At 53.3% G+C, this 26162-nt stretch overlaps 8 protein-coding genes and 1 non-coding gene across 9 annotated transcripts; 3 read left to right on the top strand and 6 right to left on the bottom strand.

Moving 5' to 3' along the window:
• Positions 1-287: 287 nt before the first annotated feature.
• Positions 288-2192, bottom strand: QC762_701920 (uncharacterized protein; the record flags this gene model as incomplete). The annotated part of the gene is made up of 1 exon (XM_062893053.1): positions 288-2192. The coding sequence occupies one exon, from the start codon at positions 2190-2192 to the stop codon at positions 288-290; it is 1905 nt and encodes a 634-aa protein (XP_062739121.1).
• Positions 2193-2683: 491 nt separating this feature from the next.
• QC762_0107020 (uncharacterized protein) lies at positions 2684-3196 on the top strand (the record flags this gene model as incomplete). The annotated part of the gene is made up of 2 exons (XM_062884271.1): positions 2684-2909; positions 3000-3196. The coding sequence occupies exons 1-2, from the start codon at positions 2765-2767 to the stop codon at positions 3194-3196; spliced, it is 342 nt and encodes a 113-aa protein (XP_062739120.1). The 5' UTR covers positions 2684-2764.
• ALD2 (mitochondrial aldehyde dehydrogenase) lies at positions 2746-4961 on the bottom strand. Its single transcript, XM_062884270.1, has 2 exons — positions 4398-4961; positions 2746-4342 (listed from the first exon to the last, which is right to left on the bottom strand). The coding sequence occupies exons 1-2, from the start codon at positions 4652-4654 to the stop codon at positions 2974-2976; spliced, it is 1626 nt and encodes a 541-aa protein (XP_062739119.1). The 5' UTR covers positions 4655-4961; the 3' UTR covers positions 2746-2973.
• A 421-nt stretch (positions 4962-5382) lies between these two features.
• QC762_701940 (uncharacterized protein) lies at positions 5383-7614 on the top strand (the record flags this gene model as incomplete). Its single annotated transcript, XM_062893054.1, has 1 exon — positions 5383-7614. The coding sequence occupies one exon, from the start codon at positions 5383-5385 to the stop codon at positions 7612-7614; it is 2232 nt and encodes a 743-aa protein (XP_062739118.1).
• Positions 7615-8349: 735 nt separating this feature from the next.
• On the bottom strand, positions 8350-9615 carry QC762_701950 (uncharacterized protein; the record flags this gene model as incomplete). The annotated part of the gene is made up of 1 exon (XM_062893055.1): positions 8350-9615. One exon carries the CDS (start codon positions 9613-9615, stop codon positions 8350-8352), a length of 1266 nt encoding a protein of 421 aa, XP_062739117.1.
• Positions 9616-10511: 896 nt separating this feature from the next.
• On the bottom strand, positions 10512-14193 carry QC762_701960 (uncharacterized protein; the record flags this gene model as incomplete). Its single annotated transcript, XM_062893056.1, has 4 exons — positions 13131-14193; positions 11878-13038; positions 11752-11817; positions 10512-11697 (listed from the first exon to the last, which is right to left on the bottom strand). The coding sequence occupies exons 2-4, from the start codon at positions 12945-12947 to the stop codon at positions 10512-10514; spliced, it is 2322 nt and encodes a 773-aa protein (XP_062739116.1). The 5' UTR covers positions 12948-13038; positions 13131-14193.
• A 2177-nt stretch (positions 14194-16370) lies between these two features.
• Positions 16371-18188, top strand: QC762_701970 (uncharacterized protein; the record flags this gene model as incomplete). Its single annotated transcript, XM_062893057.1, has 2 exons — positions 16371-16918; positions 17463-18188. The coding sequence occupies exons 1-2, from the start codon at positions 16898-16900 to the stop codon at positions 18186-18188; spliced, it is 747 nt and encodes a 248-aa protein (XP_062739115.1). The 5' UTR covers positions 16371-16897.
• Positions 18189-21116: 2928 nt separating this feature from the next.
• Positions 21117-21189, bottom strand: QC762_0106960. Its single transcript has one exon. It is a non-coding gene; the product is annotated as a tRNA-Leu (tRNA).
• A 206-nt stretch (positions 21190-21395) lies between these two features.
• On the bottom strand, positions 21396-25162 carry QC762_701975 (uncharacterized protein; the record flags this gene model as incomplete). Its single annotated transcript, XM_062893058.1, has 9 exons — positions 21396-21512; positions 21548-21796; positions 21872-23243; positions 23296-24131; positions 24184-24332; positions 24384-24479; positions 24528-24695; positions 24751-24823; positions 24876-25162. 7 exons carry the CDS (start codon positions 25160-25162, stop codon positions 23044-23046), a joined length of 1809 nt encoding a protein of 602 aa, XP_062739114.1. The 3' UTR covers positions 21396-21512; positions 21548-21796; positions 21872-23043.
• Positions 25163-26162: the final 1000 nt, after the last annotated feature.

Here is a 26162-nt window from a genome sequence, read left to right as displayed (position 1 = left end):
GGATATGTATCCCCCATTCCACGAAGAGAGAAAAACCCGTATTGAATGTACTCTTTTTCCATCACCACTACTGTTTGCCTTCTCTTCATATCACATACATCGAGGCATTGATCCCGCTCCCAACATCAGAACTCATCTCAGCCTCCCGTTATAACTCCTCAGCTCTTCCCCCTTCATCTTCAGCTCTGGTGTTTCAATGGTCTGCTCTATACTCAACCTCACTCTCCCACTCTCTCCACTTCCTCCTCAGCTCTCTACCCATCCAGGCAAATCAATCATCAAAGTCCCTACCCCCTAACAAAAGCCCCCACCAACCCCCCAATCTCCCCAAACAACACCCCCTTAAAGACCGCCTCCCCCACATCCTCCCCCCAATGCCCCGCCTTCTTGAGCGCCTTCTTCCACAACTCCTGCTGCTCCACCGGCAGCTCCTCCCATTCTTTCCCCTTTTCCCCTTCCCCCAACTTCTCCTCCTCCACCATCTTCACCTCCCCACTCCCCTCCTCCTGCTTGAGCACCATCTTCACCGCCCCGGCCCCCTCCGCCATGGCCGAATCCCACTCCCCCTGCTGCTTAATCACCACCCTCGGCACCCCCTCCCTAGGCTGCCCCAAAATATCCGCCAACTGCCCCCCCCCTTCCTTTTTGAGCCTCGCCTGCTCCTCCCGCAAACCCTTCATATACGGCGCCTGCCAGCTCGCAGGAACAACATTCTTCGTCCCCAAATACGGCGGCGCAAGGCCATTAATCTCCATCAGCGCCTGCGCCAACAAAGCAATGACAATGGCAGAGATGGCAATAAACGACAAGAACCCCTTGTGTCCTGGGCCGTGCGACTTTAGTGCGACAACATACCTCGCTGGCACGAGCGACTTCACACTAGAAGAGACCGTAATAGACGAGGGCAGCTTCTTGAGTGGGATGGTGTGAACCACGCACGTGTTCCCCAGCGAGCCAATCGACGCTAGCTTAACCGTAGCGGGCACCTTTGAGCCCGATGCTGGGGGCACAAAAGTCGAAAAGGCCAGGCCAGAGATCGGACCGGGGTGGACTTCTTTGAGGGTGGTGATGATGTGGCAGTTGGCAATCAGCGTCAAACCGGCGAGAGCCTGGTGTTCAAGGGTGTAGAGGGTGATGGAGCTATCCTGTCCCGTGACGGCGATGACAAACTGGGCGTCGCCCTGTTCTTGGGAGGGGCTTGTGGGAGGGGAAAGGTTGCGGACCGCCAGACCGGTGCCGCGGCGGACGTTTTTGGGGAGGTGAACCGAGAGCGCGAGGCGGGCTCTTCCTTCTTTTCCCTCCTTGCCAACGTCGGCTGGGTTGGGGAGGCGGAAGCCCTGGAGGACGGAACCGCCTGCTTGGGGAAGGTTGGCGACGCAGAGGACAAAGGTGGGCGTGAGGTAACGGATCGACCTGAAGGAAGGCCGGGCTTTGGCACCCATTGACTCGTCGTGTGGCATGGTCCAGACGGTGTGCAAGTCTTTGGAGTCACCCTTGTTGCTGATGTCAAGCGTGTGGATGTCGTAGTCGTCGCAGTAGACAAGCTGGTATTCGTCGCCGCTGATCTGGATGATGTCCAAGTCCATCGCCTCCTTGACCAACTCCAGGTTCCCCCTCAACTTTGGCGCCGTGTTGTTTCCGTTCGCAGAGGGAATATCAAAGATGGCAATTTGCGGGTCCTTCGCAGCCCGGTAGACACCCGTCGCGGCAGCTCCAATCTGCTTCACCCCCTCGTACGGCTGTGATATCCTCAAAACCCTCTGATAAGCCTCGGTATCTTTTGTCGTAAAGAACGAAGACCTCGACACCTCGGTGATCTTTGGTCCTCCAGCAGCAGCCTTGGTCTTTGACGGTAGATCGGCAGAGAATACCCTAAAGTGTTCATTCTTCCCCTTCTTGATGTCATCCTCGCTCGAGTTGATGCCAGCATACACCGGAACTGAATTCTTCTTGCGCGGGCCCACGGCAATAGTGTTGACGCTGTCTTCCGCGCGACTGAGTTCGATTTCGGAGACGACCTGAAGGGCTTCCTTTGTCGACGTGTCGAGGACGCTGATCTGGTTTCCTACTCCCGTTCCGCCTGCCCCTCCTCCGCCACCAACGACCAGTCTGTTTGCATCTTGAGGGTCGAAATCGAGGGCGTACAGAGGGTAGGAGAGCCGGATCTCGGCCGAGGGGATCAGGGGCGCCATTGGGGCGTGTGGATGTATGATGCGATTGTGCGAGCCTAGAGAAAATGGTGGTGGTTGGGCCTGAACAGGGGGGGTTTGCGGTTCGAAGTTTGGAGAGCTCAGCGAGGACGAAAGATTCGAGACGGGTGCCTGCGCGCGCGCGTAAGGCCAAAAGCAGTGGAACCTGTCAGAAGATCTCTGTGATAGGACGGACAGAGCAGAAACACACAGGGCTATGCAAGTGATTTTGTAGGACGGGAATGGGAATAGATATCTCGAGGATTGTCGAATGCGACACGTGGAGACAGTGCTGGATGACGGCCCTACCCAGAAAGTCTGGCCGGCCCAAAAGTCGTGAGGTGGAACCCCGGATTTTTGCTTGTCTTGGGCTCCAGCCAATCACGGCCCGCTTTCAGCTGAGCTTGGCAGTATGACAGGGGTCAAGCTCACCCCAGCACCATGGAACGCTGGGGATGACGTCGGGCCGATCTCTTTTCATGCATCAACTCCAACAAGTCTCCAACAAATTCTGGAGTTATGGGGAAAAGTGTAGCGACTCGTTTTCCGATGCCTCTACAGATAATAAATCATAAATGTCCTGTAATCACGTAAAACTTCAATGCCTGGGATCAACTGACAGCATGGCCAAACCTTTCACACACTTTGTTCACACCAATTGCTTAACCCTCAACACCAACATGGGAGGGACACTTCAAATATTCATTCATTCAACCCAAGGTAGTTACACCACGCTCGCGCTCATCGCCAGCAAATAACCACAACCATCCCATCCCCTCTACCTCTACGCCGCCATATTCACATGAATAGCCTTCACATTACAATACGGCGCCAACCCCGCCTCCCCCAGCTCCCTCCCAATCCCACTCTGCTTCACCCCCCCAAACGGGATCCTAAAGTCAGAATCATTACTGCTATTAATCCACACCATCCCCGCCTCGATCTCCCTCGCCACCCTGTGCGCCCTGTTCAAGTCCCTCGTGAAAATCGCCGACCCAAGCCCATAAGTGCTATCATTAGCCATCTCAACCGCCTCCTCCTCCGTCTTGAACGAAGCAATCGCCACGCAAGGACCAAAGATCTCCTCGCGGTAGATCCTCATCGTCGGCTTCACATTGGTGAACACCGTAGGAGCAATAAAGAACCCCTTGCCCCTTTGAGGGGCAGCTTCACCGCCGAGGAAAACGGTGGCACCTTCTTCTTTGCCAATGTCGATGTATGACAAGACGCGCTCGTATTGCTGTTTCGTGACTTGGGGTCCTTGAAAGGTAGTTTCCTCAAAGGGGTCGCCCAGCACCGAAATTTCTTGAATCTTGGCCCTGAACGCCTCGGTGAACTTGTCATAGATGCCCTCGTGGACGAGGATGCGGGACGTGGCGGTGCAGATCTGGCCTTGGTTGCTCATGATGCCGATGTGGGACCACGTCGCGGCAAGGTCGAGGTCGGCGTCCTCAAAGACGATGAGAGGGGACTTGCCGCCCGTCTCGAGCGTGATGTTCTTCATGGTGGCCGAGGCCATCTTCATGATCTCCTTGCCTGTGGCGGTGCTGCCCGTGAAAGCGATCTTGTCGACCTGGGGGTGTTGGACGAGAGCGGCGCCGGCTTCGCGGCCGTGGCCGTTGATGATGTTGACCACGCCGGGAGGGAAGCCGGCTTCTTTGATGAGCTTGGCGAGGTAGAGCATGGAGAGGGGGGTTTGCTCGGCGAGCTTCAGGACGACGGTGTTGCCGCAGCAGAGGGCTGGGCCGAGCTTCCAGGCGGCCATGTCGAGGGGGTAGTTCCAGGGGATGATTTGGCCGCATACACCCAAGGGCTCCTTGACGGTGTAGGCGAATTTGGCGGGGCCGACGTCGATGACTTGGCCAAAGTTCTTGTCGGCGTAGCCGCCGTAGTATCGGAATACATTGACGACTTCGGGGACGTTCTCGGCGAGGGCTGTGGTGTATGGTTTGCCGTTGTCGAGGCACTCAATGGTGGCGAGGGTCTCGGCGTGTTGGGAGACTAGGTCGGCGAGCTTGAGCATGAGGGCACCGCGCTCGGTGCCGCTGAGAGACTTCCATGAGGGGTCCTTGAAGGCCTTGCGGGCTGCTGCTACGGCTGTGTCGATGTCATCAGATGTGGCAGCGTAGACGGAGCAGATCTCCTCCTCGGTTCTACGGTGGGTATCAGTAACAGGAACGAGTGACCTCTCATGAAAAACGGACGCACGTGGGGTTGATGGAAGCAAGCTTCTGCTCATTGCTGCTCTTAACAAACTCATTGTTGATGAAGAGACCCAATGGCTGAGTCCACTTCCTGCCGTTGGGAGCTGTGAGTTCCACCTCCATCTTGGTTCTGAGATGTGTAGACAAGGAAAAGTATCGTGGTCTCAAAGTGGTGGGCTTGTAGCTTCTCAAAGAGAGAGACAACAGTGGTGGTGTCCGGGAAGGGGCACACAGCACCCTCGGCGATGAGAACACTGCCATTTTATGTATCTCTGTCTCCTTCCTCGCCTCAACTCACTTACGACCCCTCCTCGCCTTCTGCAAGCTGCTGCAAGTAGATAACCTGATAAGCCGTGGCACAAAGGCGGGGTGGAACACGGGGAAAGGTTCTTGTCTGTTGGATGGAGAAACGTCACGGATCCGGATGGATCTGCCTGTCTTGGGTCGAATGTGTCAAACCACTTGCCTTACTTGGATCGTGGGGACTTTATTCCCCTTTTGAGATGGCTGCAGATAACACCGTAACCCTGCATATTATCTGGGAATGCTACATAGTATAGAGTAATGGTAATACATTTCTCCAACGACTTACAGACCACGACAGTTGGAGGTGTCGTAGAGTTGGCTCTGTGGTTAGTAACGGGCAACGAGAACGGGCGATATCCCGGCCCCTCGGCTGAGGGGTTTATCAGCTTATCAGCCGGCCGCCCCAATTAAAGCGCGCTAAAGATAGACGCTGTCCAGTGGGCCAACCGCTATCTAATCCCTGCCTTCCCGCGGTGGTGTGACATAATCGTCCATGTCCTGGTCCCAGCCAGCCCTTGGACCCTTCAACGGCGACCCAAAGTTTGCCTTGCCCAACCATCGAATTTCGATATCGAGATTGCGCGTTTATCAGACACAGCCATTCACCTCTGCGGTACACTCGATACTCACCAGATCCGCCACCACAAATCGACTATGCCCACCCACCTCCACCACCACCCACGATGATCACGACCTCGACAGCAGCCCCCTCCCCCTCCCCCCTCCTCTCCGAAACCTTCTCCCTCCTCTCCCTCCTCCTCATCTCCATTACAGTCCTCCTCATCCTCCGCCATTACCTCCCCCTCCGCACAACCCCCGCCTACCTCCTCCTCCCCGTCTTCTTCGCCCTCTTCCTCCCCGCCTCCATCGGCCTCCTCGTCCCAATCGACCTCGCCTCCCCCCTCGACTCATCATCCTCCTCCCCCATCCCAAAAGGAATCTGGCTCCCACCCGCCGCCCTCCGCGTAGGCTGGCGAATCACCTACTGGCTCACCTTTGCGCTCACGTGGTTCATCCTCCCCATCCTGGCCGAGTACTCCGACTCTGGCTTCCGCGAACCGAAAGCCAAGGTCCTCGACTCCCTCCGCGCAAACGCGCAGTACTATGCCGTCGTCTTTGGATCAGGGCTGATGGGGTTTGTCTATGTCCTCTGGTCCTACGGGAAGTTCGACGCCAGTCTCAAGGGCACGATCATGGCGCTGGCGTACTGCTGGGGTTTGGTTCTTGCCATCTACCTCATGGGTCACGGGTTGGTGTCGATACCGAGGCGGCTGTTTAGGTCGGCCGATGTGAGCGGGAGGTTGAGGAGGCTGCAGTGCCACGCGCCGAGGATATACGAGAAGATGGAGGATGCGGAGATGGAGCTTGAGGATTTGGAACTGCAGGTTGGGGAGTTGGGACGGCGTAAAGGGGGGAGCGCGGAGTTGTTTAGGGATTGGATTGAGGAGTTGGTTGATATGGTCAGTCTGGAGGCGCAGATGACTCCGAGCAATGCCAGACGGGCGGTTAGGGGGACGGGGAATGAGAGGGGGCTGCCGAATGTGATTACGGAGAAGTGGCTGGCGGAGCTGACGAGGGATTTGGTCAGGGCGAGGCATGCGAGGTCGAGGTATGGGAGTGAGTGGAATAGGCTGTTGGAGGAGGTGGTGAGGACGCAGGCGATTTTGGACTCGGCGGGGAGCAAGAGGTTGGATTTTGGGAAGGGGACGAGAACGGTGGGGTCGACGAGCTTGTGGGAGAGGGCGAGCTTGTTTACTCCTTACACCAGATACCTGTTTCATTATCATGTTGCGCCGTACTTGAGGATGGCGCTGGGTGGGGGTTTGGGGTTGGCGTCTGTTTGCATTGTTTGGTCTGAGTTGGTCAAGGATTTGTTTCCGAGTCTGTCGGTGATTCGGTATACGGTTATTCATCACGATCCTCTGGGAGAGAGCGGAGGACAGGTTGGGTTGGCGGGGCAGGCGATCGCGGCGTTTTGGCTGCTGTACATGTGTGCCGCGGCGTTGATTTCGATTACGGAGGTCAAGGTCTGGAGGGGGAGGGCGTTGGTCAAGAGGAACACGGCGCCGGAGAGCGCGTTCTGGTATGCCAGCCAGGTGGCGAGGTTGAGCGTGCCGTTGAGTTACAACTTTATGACGTTTTTGGGGAGCGCGCTCTACAAGGACACGGTGTTTTATGGGTTTTTGGGCAAGCTGATTGATTTGACGCCGCTGGGGGAGTGGTTTAACTATCTGTTCCCGGCGTTTATTCTGTTGCCTGTTTTTGCGACCTTGTTTGGGCTGTACGGCAAAGTGCAGACCATGTTTGGGTTTGGGGCTGCGTTTGGCATGGGTGGGGAGGATGAAGATGATGGAGAAGGGGAGGAGGAGAGGTTTTATGGTACGGGCTCTTGGAGGGAAGGGAGGGATCTGATTGAGAGGGAGCTGAATGGGACTTCGGCGTCGGTGAGGAACAACAGGAGGGCAGAGCTGGGCTCATCGACGAATGGTGGTGGCGGCAGGAGGGGTGGGCCAATTTTGTCGATCCCGAGGTCGTCGACTGGTAGCTCGGCGAGGGCGCCGACTACGCCTTTTGCTACCTCTCCTACTTCGGGAGGTGGTGGGAATAGACATCAGGCCAATACTTCTGCTCGCCGGGTAGGAAGGGACAGGGGGCAGGTGACGCTGAGCAATGACGGAGATGACGAAAACTTCTTCGAGGCGCTGGGGCATAGGATGAAGAACACGATTGACACGTTTGACACACCCGATTGGTTCAAGGGGTTTGGGGAGGGGATCAAGAAACCAAAGTGGATGGGTGGGGATGATAACGGGGGCGGTAGTGGCAAGGGTGGAGGAGATATCAGGAGGTGGTTTGGTGGCGGTGGTGATGGGAGTAGCAGCAGCGGTGGTGGGCAGGGGAGGATTAGACTGTGATTGATGCTTGGTTTTGTGTTTTTCAATAGCATTGCAGTGGGCGGCAGCATCATGTGGCGTTACAGGTGTCTGGTGTTGGGAAAATCAGTGGTTGCTAGTTTGTTCAGATTAGGTTGACAAGTCGAAAGCTTAGAGAGAAGATTCACAACGACAGATAGGATACTATTAAATTCATCGTGAGGTTAGCTTCATTAATACCTGGTTGGACCTGTGTGTACTTGGCCCATTTCATCTCATCTCCCTGTCCCAGGTCGCAGGTGCAGAGGAGCAACACTGCCAGCCAAAGAAAAGTAAAACAGGAAAGATAAATGTAAAAAAGGGTTTGGAGTAGGGACTCGAACCCACTACCTAAAGCGAAGAGCTCTGGTGGATGTTCTCTTTTTGGCAATCGATGGCCAGTCGGTTGCAGTCAGATACTGACTGACCACTGAGCTAGAGATCCTGACATAGACTACGTTAGTTACTTCGCTGAAAGCTGGTGCAGACCTGGGGTATCTAAGGTGTGGTCGCGCTGTTGGCTGCTGTCATCGGCATCGTCCCGCCACCATTGTTGACTTTTTGTTGACCACCACATCGTCGTCACCGTGGTCACTGTTGTCACCGTCGTCCCACTTTGCACGTTCGATGCTTTGAAACAGTAGTATGGTATCGAAATATTATGATCATTGACGTCGTACTAAAACACACCCACAAACGCCACACCCAACCCCGACGGATCAAAGCAGAGAGAATCTCCTAACCCCCCCACCCCCAACCCGTCGTCTTTGGAGTCAACCTCTCAAAACTAAAGTTCCACACCTCCGCCCTCCTCGGCCCGGCCGAGCTTTCGGTAAAGCCCACATGCTGAAGCACACTCGGATCCAACGCCCACTTTCTGAGCCCGTGATCCCCCGCGTACCCCTCCAGTATCATATCCCCCGGAAACCGATAAGGCGGGTACCTCATCAGCTTAAAAACCCCAGGGAGCTGCCTCCTAGGGAACACCAGCCCCTGCGCGCAACACCCATAGTTCATCATCTCCCTCACCCCGTGCGACGTCCAAGCGAAAGGGTTGATCCTACTTGTTGAAACCCTCCCAGAAAGAAACCACAGCGCAATCAACGCCGGCAGCCAAAGACCAAACACCATCGCAGTCGCATACCGAAACACATCCGCGTTCTGCCTCCCCAACCTCCCAAAACACAACCACCTTTTTGACCGTAGCACCAAAAACGAGACGAGCACAATGGCGTAGACTGTGCACGACCAACCGAGGTACGTCCTCCACTCCTCACTATTCCACCCCATCAACAGTTCCGAGTGAAACAACCTCAGATACAACCACTCTTCCTCCCCTTTCCTCCCCTCCAGAAACCCCAACCCTTTGTTCAGTCGGGTAAGCCAATCCCCTGAAGCGACAACATCATCCTCCACCAAGGCGAAATACTCACTCCCCTGGTTCATGCAAGTCTCCACCAGCAGGGAGTGATCCAACCTCATGTTTTCAACCCTCGTCTTCCCCCTTTCTCGGCCGTCCACAAGCTCAAACGGCACCTTTTTGTATACCCCCCCCTCAGAAGGTGGCGGGTCATCGTAAATGAGAACCTCATCAACAACCTTCTCCAACCACCCCTCCCCATACGCGCTGTGTTTTGCCGCTGGACGGTCGGCTAGCAAGACAACCAAGTGGACCGACGAACGCTGGGCGGGGGAGAGGGGGAGGAGGAGGGTGCCGATTGTGTGCTTGAGGAAGGACTGGGTGGTGCGGTTTATGGAGGGGATGCCGATGCAGAGGAATTTGTTGTCGTTTTCGTCGGAGGGGGGAGGAGGTCTAGGGGGCGGGTTGGCGAGGTATAAATCGGCTTGGTGAGAGAGGAGTTTGCTGTGCCGAGGGGTGTAGGATGCGGTTTCGGAATAAAAGATGGAGGAGGGGTCGTCGTAGGAGTTGAGGTACGAGATGAAAAGGAGGAGGAGCCAGACGAGGAGGAAGAGGAGGTTTAGGCGGGGGATCGTGAGGTTCATTTTTCGGGGGGGGGGATATGGGGGGGGAATATATAAACAAGAAAGGATTAGGAGGGCATGATTAGTGTATCACTGATGATGGTATGCAACAAATAATACGGCAAATGTATGGCGATAAACGCAAAAAATCACCAAAACTGAGTAAAAGTTGAAGTTGTCGCAAAGCACGATCACGGCCGCGTCAAGTCAAGGCGAGGTTGAATCCCATGTCTTGGCGCTGCCGGAACCAGACAGGGGTTGCCCCTGTCGTAAACTCCATTCTCTCTTGGCAAAAGTTGCCTTATGGAAGGATTCACCCATCTAACCAATGAGACTGATATAAATTCAAACTCGACATTCTGAACTGAAGGACCGCCAGGAAGAAAACCCGGCAGATGATATCTTGTTTATTTATTTCCTTGTGTTCGTTTGTCAAACCAAGCTATCCGTCATATCCTGCAGTGTACGGTATGACAAAGATATGCATAACTCTCTCTCTCTTGTTCAACGTATACAAAACCAAGAAGAAAACAGAGTTGGGAATCTATACACCACTCAATGTCTGTTTTGTTGCCGTGTTTTTGGGGGGGATTGTTCCTTGATATATGTAGCTGTGAGCCTTGATGTATACCAATCCCCGATATCTTTGCCACCCCCTGTCCTTACATAAGTACATATATCCCATGACAACCAACCCATAAACCCGTGATTTTAAGAGAGAGGAAATACCGTACCCGACGGACTAGGAAAAGAGGAGATCCCGCTACCCGCTAATCGCTACCCAAATGTTTATCAAAAGTGACAGAAAAGCCGCCCAGATAAACCAAAAAGAAAAAAAGAAGAAAAAAAAAAAGAAAACCCACAAATCTAGATGTAGTTCTAGATGGATTAGAAGAAAATACTAAAAGGAAATGACTTTAGATAGGAAAACCAAACTCCAAATCAGCCTCTAACTGGCTCGCCGACGGAAATCCATAGTCAAGAAAAGGGTCCGTCAAGCTAGTATCAAGAAGATGATGCTGAGTCTGCTCTTGCGAATGCTGCTCCTCATCATGACCGGTGCTCATAAACATATCCTTCATAAACGTATCATCAGTCGTCGTTGCCGTCGTCATGGAGTGGTGAGGGTGATGAATCATTGCTGACGTGGCCACCCCCGCAACGGTAGACAGGCCCAGCTCGGCGAGGCTGCCGCGTCTGCCTTCTGTTGCGTAGCCCGAGTCGGCATGAGACGTAGGCTGCTTCCTGGCGTTTTGGCTGCCGGAGCCATGAGCCGCATTTTGCTGGTCGTCATCAACATAGTCGAGTGACTTGACCGGTGGGCTTGGCGGGACGTGGTGAATGGTCGAGCGGGATGTGGTGCTCAAGCCAGAATCTTGCCTCGACAGGCCCTTGTGGGCGCTCTCGACTTCTTCCAGAAAGCCCTGGACGTCAACATCCGTGGATTGAGAGTCCATGTGCTGCACGAGATTGTCCCGGTCCGAAAGTTTGCGTTGCTGATGAGCCAGGGCCGACCCCTTGTGAGCCTCTCGCGACATGGCTGCGAGGAGCATGTTGTCCCGAGCATCAAGAGACTGGGTCCTGGCGTTGTCGCAGACCTGCTGGGCGTACATGGCCTGTGTGACCTGGCCAAGTAGTTGACGATGCTTCTCCTGGAGTGCTTGATGCTCCTTTAGGAGCCTTTGGTGTTCCGTCATGGAGACAAATTCTCCATGAGTGGTTGGGTAGACCAAAGCCGGAGATGTCTCCGGAGCACAAGTGCTACCATCAACCTCTGGCGACTGTTCCAGCCCTCTCGACAGCCGATCCCAACCATCCTCCTCGCTTTCCCGAACCACGTCGAAAGTTGACTGTGTATGGACCGGCAGATCAACCAGGGGAGTGAAGCTGTTCAAAAGAACCCTCCACTTCTCTCGCTTCCCTTTAGAGACCTTTTCGCACGGATTTAAGACATGGTCCTCGAATTCGGATCGGTCCGTAAATGTCAACCAGCACCAACGGCAAACACCAACTCTCGGATGACGAAAGTTCTCGTCTTGATCAAAGGATGAAATGAACCGATCGGTGACCTTGAAACGATGCGCCGGCCTGCTCAGATGTCGTCTACCCACCAGTGTTAACGGAGTCTGGGACTATGCTGGACATGGGCTTACTCACACCAGAGTGGAAATATCCCTGTGAACTGTGTGGCATGGGGAATACGTCTCCTTCTGGTCTCTGTCACTTTTGAAACAGGATGTTAGCAGACGTTTTCTGCGTGCGGGACCGAAGCTCAACACATACTAGATAGTCGGGTGGGCAAATCGAAAGATATCCGGCATGCTCGTGTCGCTGAAATCCTCCACGGGCATTTGCCTTGCCTTCTTAGTGGGGCGGTGGCCGTCTTCATCGAAGCTGTCTCTGCGGTTGAGAGTGCTCTTGGCTGGACCGGAAGTTGCGCGGTGCGCTCTGGGATTTGAAGCTCCACGGGTTGCGTTGGTGGTAGGCTTTGACTCTTGTGATGACCCATCGACAGCCTCATATTTCCGTTTTGGTGGCGAAAAGAAGTCCATTGTCACGGTTGGAGACTCGACTTTGATCGCAGCCGCAATATCAAGGCAGGGCGTATCAGGGGTGCGATGAGACTCCGAGCCTGGAGGCGTTTGATAAGATGAAAGTCTTGGATCCAGAAGTCCGCTGCCGTAGAACTCTGAGCCCAGCGGCCTCTCGAGAGTATCGTTGCAGGAATCGATCACGGACTCGGCTTGCCGGACGCGAGTATTTGGGGAGTTCCATGGGAGGTAAGACTGGAATCCTTCCGGGTCCTGGAACCCAGAATAAGCCTCGTCGTCCTCCTCGCCAAAGGCATCTTCTTGCTGGTCGTCGTCGTAAAGAACGAAATCCTGGCCACGTGGTGGTATTAATGGCGGCTGCGGTGAGATGGGACTTGGGCCAAAGTTCCGGACCCCAAGAGTGGCTTCATCGGTCTTCAGACGGTAGACGATATCGGACTGGCCTGTGGTCGGTAGTCGCTTGCCGTTTGACTTGCTCCTCACATACTTCCACTTGTGGGCTTTCTCCATGTGTTGTTTGCAGTTCGATTCCCGTTTTGACCGGTATGGGCATGGCTGGTACAGGCACGCAAAGGTTCTCGGAGATGGCGAGTGCTTGTCATTGACATGTCGTTCCAGCTCCTTGGCGGTTGGCCAGCCGTGCTCGTGATACTTGCAGTTTGTGTACAGGCACTTGTATGGTCTGCTGTGAGACTTTGCGTGCTTGTTGAGATCACAGTGGCGGGCGAAGGACTTTTTGCAGTGGGAGCAGACATGTGGTGGTGTCGAGGCGACGCCGGCGGCGTTAATCTGGGAGGCCATACCGGAAGATCGGAATAGCTTCAAGGACTTGCCAGCGCCAGGATAAGGATGTTATATAGTTAGACAAGTAGCTATACAATACTCGACACAGCTACAGAATGATGGGTGGTCAGTCGAGGTCAAGCCAGGCTATTCATTACACTTGGGCAGCAGCACTGACAACGATGGAGGGGAGCAACTCACCAGTACCGGTCAAGTATGAAGATGGAAAGGCGAGAGGGAAGAGAAAGAGAAAAAGAAAGAGGGTCGGTCTCGATCTCAAGACACTGGGGTGTAAAAAGGGATGACTCCAATTGCGGGGGAGGGGGAGGGGAAGGGGGAGGACGGGGAAGGGGGGAGTGGTCAGGTTATGCGGCGAAAGTAGGAGTGAGGCGTCTGTGGGTGTGTAAGTCGCTAAAGTGTGGTCCGCGCTCAACGTCTAAGGAAACCTACAGGCAGCCAGCAGCCTTATGGGGATAGGATGGGGGTCACCCTGGGGAAGCCAGGCATCTGGGGCATTTATACCAAATGTACAAGACAGACGATGGAACCCTAGAACTGAGGACACCAAGTGGACGTCACCGGCTGCATGCAGCGGAAGGGAGGGAAGAGGGAGAATATGCTGTAAGGACAAGGATGCGGATAGCCACAGCCTCGTCGAGATGCATGTACGACCGTTCGATGCTTGTGCAGTTTTCCCTGTAGCTAAGCTACAGCTAACTGATGATAATGCCAGTTTCAATGTCAATCAGACATACCCAGCATACAGTGGAGAAATGACGACCGCCCTTCCCCGAGCAAGAGGGCGGCCGCCATTCATGTTTTGTCGCAATGTCGATGAGCTTTTCTGCCTAGAAATGTCGTTGGTTTGTCCTGCATCCCACCATTCCGCTGCGCATTGAATGCGCAGCCGCTCTGCTGCAACGACTCATCGGCCGGGGCCCCACTGTTTGTTTCCTGTTCGTCCCGTAGGGCTTTGGGGCTCCGGCAGGGCCCAGGCAAGGACCGCACCGTTGATTCGGTCTTTGGTCCCCCAGGAAGCCAAGAGGCCTCGTCGGCTGCACGGACCTTCACGCTTTGCATCCAATCACAGAGCATCAAATGCATCATACCGATCGTGGACCACTGAGATGTCTCCAAGCCCTTTGAGTCCTGCCCGGTTCCACTTGAACACTTTGAATTTGGCCCCCAACAACCAAACGTCCTCAATTGAATGTCTCCTGCTGCTTAGTCGAATAGTGCTGACGCTGCAGTGCGATGCGACTTTGAGAGAGGGATGCAGCTAGGAAGCACTGATCACTTCCTGTGATTCGTCGCGGGCGGTGCAATCAGCCAATTCATCCGCCTTGGATTTGAACCGTATGAACCCGACAGCCACAGCCCAAAAGCGGCCGGTTTATGAGGCCGAGGCTGTGTTGAACAAGAGCCCCAATAAAATGCCGCGGGGTTTGGTGATGGTGGACGGTGAGTGGTTGGTTTCGTTGATGATTTCAGCCTGCCGAACTGCCTTGTGGTCTCCCAAGAAATTCAGCTGACTTGTGGGACATGCAGCTGCCCGCATTGGTGCACAAGTCGTGATTCTTGTCCCTCCCGGCGAAGAGCCGCCTCCGACCCAGTAACGGGTCCGGCCCCGGTCTCTCCTAGGTATCTTCCTTTTGCAAGCCCGACCGCCATTAGCACCGCCACACCGTGAATCCACACCGGGTCCGGAAAGCCTTCTCGGACGTTGCCGCTTTGCTGTGTCGTGATGATGAACACAGCTTGTCGCTGGTCACTGAATACGGTCCAGATCGCAATCGCTCCTGTTGGTCGTCCATTTGGTCTGCATCGCCTCGTTGCTGTGAATCATCCCAGAAAGCCCCTCTGTCAGTCTCGGTGACGCCGTACTGTATAGTTGTCAATACTGTGAGCCCAAAATACTTTATGAACAGATTGCTCTCTGTATCTTCCAGAGTGCCAAGGCACCTGATCTTCACTTGAAGGACTGAGGTCGGCGCTCCTGAGGTGAGTTGATGACTGTATAAGAAGCCTAAAGAGAATCGATGACACGAAGTGCACTTGCACCTCTGCCGATACAGCAACGAGAAAAAAGCCCAATGATGCCGGGGTCCATATGTCGCACAGACTCAGTGGTAGACGAGGTCGAAGCATGAGTTCGGCCGACAAGTTTTGATCCGCCATCGAGGGGGCCAACGAGCTTCCCCAAGTCTTTGCAACTGATATCCAGATCCGTGGAGGGGAGTTGGCCAGAAGATCCAGATGAAGGCTCCGGAAGCATGCTGGAATGTGTCATGTGCTGTCCTTTTCAGCCACTGGCTCTGCTCCAGTTCAGCTGGTCGTCAGGTATCGTCGTCTGCGAGGCGCAACAAGTCTCGAATCACTCCGTGGAGGTGAGACTGTGTCTCTAGCAACATCGAGTCGGTCAAGCTGCAATGGGATCGGTGCAGTAATCTGCACCAGCGGCCGCCACGATAGATATATCGGCAGCCGTGCTCATGCATGATGCACCCCGGCTGTCTCCTTTTGTGGGGAGAAAATGCGTGACCGCCGAGGTGTCTTTGACCGCTTGTCGACGACAAGGATGAGGGTTGCATTGCTTGGTGATGTCTTGATTGTCTCGATGAAGCTTTTTTGCGGTGTAATGACATAAATGGGGATTTTGAGATTCGATGGCTCTGACTGGGCGAAAGGGCCGAGTCCCAATCTTGAACTGCGAGCAAATCAGGAAAGGCTGTTCCGCAACGATGTCGCCAGAATTGGCACACCACGAAATGACGCTCCAATGGCCGGGCCGAGACTGTTGATAGCTTGTTGGTCCAGTGCGTGCCCAGAGATATCGAAACACAAATTTGCATCTGGCAACGGCGTAAACGGCAGGAACGGCTGAACGGGTACGAAAAGCAAGGCACGAACGGTGATCTTGTCAAACCTTCCTCTGATGACTGAGAACCTCACGTCATCCTCCTTCTTCCGACTCTTCTTCTGACTCTCCGACTCTGGATCGATGTGGAAATATCACCACAAGATCTTCCCTCTGCAGCATCTTGAAACTGCTGATCCATTGAACAGCCACGACAACGGACGACGACAAGGCGATGGACTCAACTCCGGGCACAAGGACGATGCATGAAATTCCCGGCTTCCAAGAGATCGTTCCACGAGTTTAAGCCTTCTCGGCAAGAAACAGGCGCGGAGAGCAGTGCGACCCAAGAGGAAAAGAGATCTTTTCCTGGCTGTGGCGTTCATCACAATTTCTGGCGGTGGGCGTTGGCTCAGAAATTGTGATCTCGCTTCTGTTTTGGCAGGGTCCTGGGATTGGTGTTGAAAAGGGACATCGAATCAAAAGCGCGCATCTCATGGTACCTGCATTAGCGTCTGGTTATATTCAAGCAGTCTACGTACACTGCCTTTCAGACAGTGCCGCGTCTGTGCTGACCGCTGTCAGCTGCCACTCATAGAAAATTCATGATCGAGCATTTTCGAGGTCTGAGGTCCTCCTGCAAGCACTTTGCCAGGCCATGTGTTGTTTCAATGCCACGAGATGGAGGGAGCATTGAGCATTGCCAGCACACAAAACAAACCACGTCGAGGAACACCTGGCAATCCAGCAAGCAAATACGCGCCCCGCAACGCACAGTAGCGCAGTGGGTGTGCTCCCGTCACGGCTCACCGCACGCGTCGTTGTTGGCGGCAGTTTTCTGGCCGACCGTTACAGCACGGGCGCACATGGGCAACGGGCACCCAGGTCCAGAAAATGCGGAGAGAGGCCGGCTTCTCCACCTTTCCTCCACCGCCTCGACCGCTTATTTTGTATCCGGTCCCATCCACTATCAGATCATGACCGGGTCTGCTAAAGGGAGTGCAGCAAACGGGGAATCTCTTGCGGTGAACTGGCCAGAGACGAAATTGGAAAAACCGGCGGAAGAGAGGCGCTGGTTAGCCAAATCAGAAGGGTTGCACTGGTCAAATTCATGAGCAGACCACAAGACATTGTAAGCGCCTCGCGTTGACCAGCGTTGGCCAACCCGGATTTCGAGAGCACAGCAGACCCCTGTCTCGGTGCTGTCTGGATAGGGGGTAGCTGGCTTGTTACTCGGCGGGTCTCTTTCCGCAAAGGAGAAGGTCGGTCGCTGCAGTGCATCTCAGGGGGCATCCTCAGGGGACCACTGGGGATCCGCAGCCACGGCGGGGATGTTGATGTTGCCTTCAATGTTCCCTCCACCGAGCCCCTGGATTAGCGTCCACCGAATTGGGCAGCCGGCGCTGACGGTAATTTCCCGCATGTTGTGCACCGCAAGTCGAGGTGCCCGGGGGATGGATATTTAACAATGACCGCCGTCCACCGAACTTCTGTTTCTTTTCTCTTTCCTTCCTCAGCTCACACAGCCAATTGTCTCCAGCTCTTTGACTTCGGTCGTCCATTCTTTAACAACAAACTCTTAAGCTCTATAGCTTTAGTCGGTCTTTACCAACCCCCTTCTACAACACTCACATCTATCCTCGTTTTTAACGAACCAACCCCCCCAAACCTTCAAGATGCGTTTCGCCGTTGCTGCCGTTGCCCTCGCTGGCGCTGCCATTGCCCAGGATGTTGCGGAGGAGGCTCACTCCACCGTCTACTCTACTGAGTACTACACCGTCACCTCCTGCGTCCCTGAGGTGACCGACTGCCCTGCCAGCGCCACCGTTGTCACCAGCTCCGTCTTCCCCATCACCACCTCTACCATCTACGCCACCTCGACCTACACCGTCACCGACTGCGCTGAGACCGTGACCGACTGCCCCGCTGATGCCACCCACGTCGTCACCGAGACCATCGCCGTCTCCACCACCGTCTGCCCCGTCACCGACGTCGAGCCCACCCCCATCGCCACCAGCTCGCACCACTACTCTAACACCACCGCTGTCGAGCACCCTCCCTACCCCACCTCCGGCCACGAGGAGCCCACCAAGCCCGCTCCCATCCCCACCTTCGTCACTGTTGCTCCTGAGTGCCCCGGCACCTCCATCAAGACCATCAGCACCTCCATCACCACGGTCATCCCCACCGTCATCTACGAGACCGTCGAGGTCCCCTGCCCCACTGGCGGCCCCGGTGCTCCCGGCGTCCCCGGCGTCCCTGCTCCCTCCGGCGCCGTTCCCTCCGGTGGCGTCCCCTCCGGCACCACTCCTCCCCAGCCTGTCTTCACCGCCGGTGCCTCCACCGTCGGTGGCAGCATTGCCCTCGCCGCCTTTGCCGGTGTCCTTGCTCTCCTTGCTTAAACTTGTTAAGTGAGAGAGTATTGTTTATTTTTTTTTTTGGGACATCACAGCAAGCAAGCAAAGCAAATTTCTTTTGTGGGAAAACAGGTGGATTGACAAGCGATAATGATGATACCACACCTATGTATTTAATCTTCTAATTGTATTTTTTGGCAGCGCTTTTTTGCTGTTTTCACTTGACAAGCTTAGGGCACAGTGAAGGCGCTGTCTTTTTCTACATAACGATATGGAAACATGACCTTAATGTGATTTGTTTTGAGAATTGTGACATTGGCTTTGACTTCGAGCAAATGCGCTGTTTCTTGCACTTTGAAGTGGTGTGCACCCCTGAATTGTGAGTTGTCTTCTGTGCCGCGCTGGTCAATTTCCACAGCAGGAGCGGATGTTGCTTTCGCACCCTCCTCCTACCGAATCCAGGGTTAGCAGTTCGCTAGGACGGCAGCCAATCACAGGTTGAGGATCACCAGAGCGCAATTTCCGGGGAATCCACCTGGATCCAACTCTGTGTGAATTGGAAAATCTGGGGCACATGTGGCGGGCCGCCGTGGGCGGTTGGATTTTGGGAACTGCAGAAGGACACGGTTCATCACACGGCAGCAGAGGAGGGAATTTTGGGGATTCAGGGTCCGAAGGGGAAGAAGGATTGGTATTATCCAAGCGAGGAAGATGCGAGGAGGAGGAGGGAGAGGATGGGAGTTGTCGGAGTCGGATGGGTTGAGTTTGGCTTCGGATGACACTGACACTGACACTGACAGTTCGGACTGGCCATACAGATCGGTAGATGCAGCTGTGACAAAGGTGGGAAGTCAATCCCCCAAAACGCCCACTCTGCCTCTCTTACACAATTTTTGTGCGTCGTCACATCCTCTCCCCCGGTGGTTGTACCCCCTCCCAGCCCTTCTCGTGTGCTGTCGTCCAGATGCAACCCTCATCCTCTCACCGAGCAACATTCCCTCCACTCTGCCATCTCCATCGCCCTATCCCTCATCTGACGAAAGTCTAGACCTCAGTTCATCTAGATCAGTCGCCGATAACAAAAAAGCGGTCTGTTCACCTTCTTCAATGGTCCCGGATCTATTGCCCTTTGGTCTCGCATCATCCATCCAGCCCCGGCTGGCAAGCAGCCGGCAGTTGACGATAGCCAAGGTTCCTGGTATGTAAAGCACGCATTCTGAAACCGTTGAACACCCTAAGTGGGGATGTGGGAGGTGGGTACCGGTGGAGGCCGGTTGAGGAACCGGGGTGAAACACGTCTTCCGGATGGGAGTCGGGGGTAGGCCGGCCGGAGGGGGCCGGTGGGCTTCGGGGTTGGGTCCGGGGGAAACGGGGAGGTGGATAATAATGTTGGAGGTAAGTGATGATTTGCAGGCATCACTGACAAAGATGTAGGTCAACATCTTGTGCTAATGTAACTTTTGCTCTTCTATCTTGAACTGGCCACTTTCCAAATTTGTCCGGCTGGCGCCCTGTTTGACAGCTGATGAGCAATGGGGCATGGTGCAGTGCTTTTTATGTAGGAAGGCATGTTTTTGCTGCCTGTCAGCTCCAAATGTTGTCTGGTTCGTCATCGACAATTACCACGAGAGTTGGGACCCGTCATGTTGTTTGCTGCTGCCTATCTGGTTGAGCATTGCCCCGGTAATGATTATCAAGTCAGCGTTTTCATTGCTTTATCATCATCGTACTCCTGGACTGTATAGCAATGTTTTTGATCTGCTCTTTTGATATTCTTGTGGAAAATCTGATTTTCTCGTGGAAAAGATATCTAACTCGACTTATTTTTGACACTGTTTCATGGAGAAGAGACATGCCACATCAGCATATCCAATACCTCTGGCAGAAGTGTTTACATTGAAAATAGTAAGCTGAGATGCAACACATAATAAAAGCAGGAATCGCGTCATCCATGTTGCTTCCGTCTATCGTCACTCTCTTCTAGTATTTTCAAAACCCTCTATTGCTGCCCACTTGCTCCCTCGTAGCTGCAAGGGGTTCTCAACTTTTTGCCAGTTCTTTGCAATAGACTGAAATTTGTGTCTGCTTTGTTCTTTCCCAGATCTCTAGCACTGCTGCTGCCTGCTCGCTTTTGCCTTCCTTAATCTCTGCTCTCTTAAACAACTCTTGCAGTTCCTATTACCCCACTCTCCAGCTTTTTCTTCCGACAATAAGAGAACCCTGAACTGGTGTAATTGGAAGTATTTAGCGAAGCATTAGGTAGGAAGGTCAAAAAAGATACCTTCCTGTCCTGGGTGTTAGCTAGGTCCCACGTTCGAATCGTGGGGTTTGCAGTTATTTCCCTCTTATTAGCCAAAAGTGCTATAAGAGGTTGCACTTCCACGGTCACGTACAGGCTTGCCCTCCTTACAAAACGGAGTATATATCTGGATGTGCATGCTATCTAAAAAAAACTGAGCATGCATCTCAGACCCTGTCCCCTTAGAGGGTATAAGAACAAAAACTTCGCTCGTGTCGAAACCGATTCCTCTACAAGAGAGGAAAAGCTAAAGCCGCAAATATGCTCTCAGAGAAAGAAAAAAACAGAAAGATGACCGTGGGGGTGCAGTGAGGTAGCTGCTCGGGGGTTCTCATTTTTTGACTTTTTTTATCTATCACATAGACGGCCATTATCCTTTTGTCCCAGGTCTTCACCCTTACCTCCTTAGCAATATGCCAAGGTGTATTACCCTGTGTTATATTGTCCCATGCTTCTTTTTTCCATCCCTCTCTTTTGCATGCTTTTTTTTCATGCTTCTTTTCCCCATACTAATTTTCCCCATACTGCTTTTTCTCAGGCTTCTCCTTTTCATGCTACTGTTCCCTATGCTGCTCTTTTCATACTGCTCCTTCCTTATATACCATCCGATATCTGCCTGCCTGCTGCCTTATCGAGCGACTGCCCAACTACTCTCTCATCAACAAAGAAAACACTCCCGATTGGTGTAACGGTTAGCATGTCTGCCCCAAAGGCAGCGGTCCTGCGTTCGAGTCGCAGGGTTTGCAGCTCTCTCTCCTTTAGAGAGCAGGATCTTGAACATATCCAATGGGATCGTTGAAGATCTCGGGGGAGCAAAGTCCCTCTATTGACTTCCGTGTCGTTCTCGACCCACTGGCTACCCTGTATGGGGGAGGAAGGATGGCTGCATGGGAATTTCTCACATTCTTTTTTTATTTTTATTTTTTGATGATGTCTTTTTAAGTGCCTTTATTGTGGTGTGTCTCCATCGTCGTGTGTCTCTATTGCTGTATGCCTTTGCCGTCATCATACCCCATTACATACCTCCATCCCGTCATCAAGTATATACTCCTCTTCAAATACATTCTCATCGTCAAGTAAATCCTCTCGTCAAATGCATTCTCATCGTCAGGGGGGTTCTGAACTTTTGACTATTGTCGTTACACAGACACACAACCGTCATCATTTTCATCTTTAATATTACCTCGTCAGTAAAATACATGTTGAAAATGTCCCATGCTGCTGCTTTCCATATTGCTCTCTCTTTTTTGCACATCATCATATAATGTCTGTCTTTCTGTCTGCTTGCCTGCCTGCCTGCCGTTTTATCAGCCAGGTTCGGCTTGCTCTGCCGGCAACCAGAGAAACCCCCCAACTGGTGCAACGGTCAGCACGCAGCCTCGCAAAAAAAAAAAAAAAAAAAAAAAAAGAAAGAAAATGAGTCTCAAACCTAAACCACTGTCAAGTTTGGGGTTAGAGCCGTCCAAACTGGTAGCAGCAGCATCGGCAGAGGTCCTACGTTCAAGTCGTAGGGTTAGCAGTTGTTCGTGACCCGGCGCACAGATACTTCAACACTTGTTGTTTGGCATGGTAGATGACGAAATTTACCCTGGCAACTCCAGGGGGGAAACTTTGGATCTGTGAGACCGAGCGATAAATTGATGCCACCAGTGTGCCGGGGCTCTCCCCCATGGCCCTCTGGGACAGGGAAGGATTGAGGTTAAATGTTGGGATGACTGCGTGGGGGATTTCTCGCATTTTTGCCACCACTGGTGGTAGGTGAGGTGACATGTGGTTTTTTTGGGGGAGTTGCTTGGTTGATAAGGAAGATGTGCCCCTGATCTTGACGTCCACTCAGTTCGACTCTGACTTGTAGTGAACTGACAACCTCTTCATGACTTCTTCTCACCTACCCACAAAAGTATAATTGGCACAACCAAAAAAGGAATCAATCTATGTTATATGGGAGTTAACCGTGGCTCAAAAGTAAGTTAATAGGCCCTTTTGAATATATTCAAAGACCTGACGATTGTCCTTCGAGGTGTACGGTCTACAATATTACTGTGTTTAACCTACTGTTGCTGTCTCAACTATTTTCTCGTGAGGGTGCTTTCTCTCCGACCCAGACATGCTCAACGAACCCATGCAACACGTCACCGAGAATCCGGAATAAGGCATCCGAGTTTCATTTCCCCCCACGCCCTATCGTGTAATCCCCCTCCCGGCTAGCAGCATGATGTGCATCACCCCGCAAGCCGTAACACAGCATCCCCTATCGGGTCCTCACCCGCGATCTGTTGTCCTCCCATCACATCGTCCCATCAACATCATTTTTTCTCCATTGTACCCAGTTCCACAACACGTGTTCTCGCAGGCAGCAACCTCATCTCTCTTCCTTGTTGGCATCCAGTCATCTCACCGAATCCTCCACAAGAGCAGGCAACCATCTACCTTACCTACCTACTTTTACACACACCGAACCACACCATTTTCCAATTCCCTATTCTACTCACACTTGCATAGTACATCGCCTTATACCAGCAGAAATTAAATAATGTCCATGTGCAACTACCCACTTCCGACAACTATACACTTTGGAAAAAGAAAAAGCAAACCTGAAAGTTAAACACACCTCCCATACCTCTCCTGACACCCCAAAATCGCCAAACAAGCAATACTACTCGAGCTGCACCTCCCCGACGGCCCGCAGCAGGTCCCAAACTCGCTCCCCTCGCACGTCTGTTGGTTCTCTGGACCACAGAGACCATCTTCACTGATGGCGAGGCCGGGGGTGGAGGTTGGTCTGGTGGATGTCGTAGTTGCTGTTTCACAGTTAGCAACCGGAAACATGATCAAGATGGGTGGAAAACTCACAAGTGGTTCTGGTTCTCGTGGCGGATGTTGACGTGCTTCTTGATGTACTCGTGCTCGTGCTCCTCCTGGTGCTCGTGCTCGTGCTGCTAATCACATACCGCGTACTGACACTACTACGAGAGCTCGTGCTAGTACTCGTACTCCTCGCCGTGCTCGTGATAACAGACCGGGTACTGATGCTCGTGCGTGTGCTGGTTGCTGTGCTGGTGCTGCTGATGACATACCGGGTACTGATACTCGTCCGAGAAGAACTGCTGCTCACAGCAGGAGCATCACCATCGCACCTCCCCCACGCTGCCTGGCACCCGTTGCCCAACTGGCAGTACTCCTCGCCCACCCCGCAGAACCCAAAGGAGGAACAGCAGGCTCCCCATCTGGTCCCCGCGCATGTGATGCCGTTGCCGCAGGTACCATCTGTGCTTGCGCCCGTTCTTGTCGGGGCAACAGAGATTGTTGTTCTGGTGGGCACAGCCGCCGATGATGGTGATGATGAGGGTGACGACGAGGCCGGACCAGCACGGTACCAGTTTGATGGCGGGTCGCCTAGGCATTCACCTACCGTGACGGCTCGGTAGCCGTTGGAGAACAGAGAGGTGAGGATGTAGTCGGTGAGGTTGTAGACGATTTGCTGGTGGATGTCGTGCTCGATCTGGAGGAAGCTGTCTGTTTCTGGGTCGGAGCCTTCGATGGCGTCATCCCAGATGTTCTTGCTCGTCTGGATTGCGCGGGGGCTGTCGTTTAGGTAGCCGGCCGTGTCGAGGTTGAAGTAGATGGTGTGATAGCCGAGGGTGGAGAGGATGTTTTGACATTCCCGTTGGCAGATGGAATACGGCGGTCTGAAGTATCTGGTAAGTCTCGGGCGGTTGGGATGTCAGCATGGGAGCTCACCTCATGTAAGTTGGGAAGAATCCAAGAATCGAGTTGAGCGCAATCTCATTCCACACCATCTGGTTGGTGAACTGGGTGTTGGTCATTTGACTTGCGTTCTGGTGAGACCAAGTGTGGCTGGCGATTTGGTGGCCCTCGGCATGCATCCTCTGTTCATGTGTGAGTGACTACAAGAACTCGAACGCTGAAGGCATATTTACCTTGATTATGGCGGGATACGGCGTGGCAGGATCGTTGATCATGCCTTTACCGATATTCGTTCCGGTGAGGAAGAATGTTGCTTTGGCTCCATAGCTCTGTTCAAATGTCAGAAGCATATCCTGAATCCAAAAACAGGCACGTACCCTCAACTTATCTAACAGATCGTTTGTATAGAGGTATGGCCCGTCATCAAATGTTAGGGCAATATCTCCCGATGTGACGCAGTCGTAAATACCAGCTCCGCCATACAAGACGCTTCCAAGCTTTGGGCGAGCAACTCCGGAGGTATCCGGGCCACTTGGCTTTTTGTTCTGTGGCGTGTTAGTCTCGACAATATTCCTTCTTCATGACATGGTGATATTTTACCCCGTCGCAACCAGGGCCGTAGTTCAGCTGGCAATCAGGGGCAGAGCAATAGTCAATGCCTCTTCCACACCATCTGATATCCATGTCAGCATGTTTTGGCTTTTGTGAACAGACAAATGACATACCCTTCGGCCGAGCAACAGTAACCTGCCGCGCAGCTTCCACCACTGGCGCCACATTTGCCGCTGGTGTTTTCTTGTCGTTTGTCGGCGTGATGCTGAGGCTTGGGGGATGGTGGGTGCCTTTTGATCACATTGGGCTGTTGGACACCCTGGGACCACCTACGGCGAGCTCCCATCTCAGAGAGGAACTTTCTCCCACCCAAAATCTTGGGAATATGTTGGCCTTCATGTTCGCCGTGGGCCGCTGCCAAGCCCAGGTAGGCGGCAAGGATGGTAACAGAAAGCTTCATGGCTGACGAGAGCTTTTGATCTACCTATATAGACAAGGAAACCCGCAAGAGAAAACACGAGAGGTCATGGAGCTTATATAGAGATTGACAACATGACACTTGTTGTATGAGGGACAAACTAGACAGTCGAGGCCTAGTTTTTGAGAATAGGGGCCAGAAAGGGCGAGGAAGCCATCTAGGACAGGCTGCTGTTCCCGTGGTGGCACTGGACCTTGCAGGCACATGCGGTAGGGTGACAAGCGAATATGAAATAAAAATATTGATGTAAGGCCATTAGAAAAGGTGGTCTTGAAAACGATAAATGCCACCAAGCTGGGCACACCTTGTGAGCGCCATGATACCACACGGGTGGTATTCGTCAGGATGTGCGTATCATTCCTATTTGCGGAGCGCGGGAATTAAGAAGCCATGAGAACTTTTCATGATGTAGCCGGGAACTGTGTAGAAGGTATAATCGTCTCCGGCCCGGGTGGTAAACGAGGCCACCTCAAGGGTCTTCTGGAATAGACCACGAGACTGTCACTGGGGGATAAGTGAGTGGCAAATGCTGGAAAGGAGTTAGCAAACAAAAGTCAGAAACAAGACATGTCATGCAATGACATGTCTTTGATCAGACACAAAGAATTCCAACACAGCTCATAATCTGAGTCTGAACCCGAGAGAACGTCCCTGGAAAGCGAGCAAGAGTTGTGTGAGCACCGGAAATATTCCCGGATGCCCTGAAGCTACCAGATGGATATCGGCCCAGGTGGTAGCGATCAGCCTCACAGGCAATGGTTGCTTTCCGGCAGATCTGGTTTCTTGGTCTTTCTTGGACAAAGCTTGTTGAATCGTACCGAGAGCTGACGCGGCAGAATGCTATAAATTTGGAGAATGGACGCCTGAAGTGGACGACAATCTCCATAGGGTATTTTGGCTGAAGTCGGGTCTACGACGGCCGTGGAGAATCGGAACGCGCGGCGGGTGAGGATTGCAGGTTGGACGTCAAGGTTGCTTCTCT

Source organism: Podospora pseudocomata, chromosome 7, assembly GCF_035222375.1.
Source record: "Podospora pseudocomata strain CBS 415.72m chromosome 7, whole genome shotgun sequence".
NCBI lineage: Eukaryota > Fungi > Ascomycota > Sordariomycetes > Sordariales > Podosporaceae > Podospora > Podospora pseudocomata.
The sequence above is the reverse complement of the archived record's forward strand: the minus strand, read 5'-3'. Positions and strand labels throughout refer to the sequence as shown.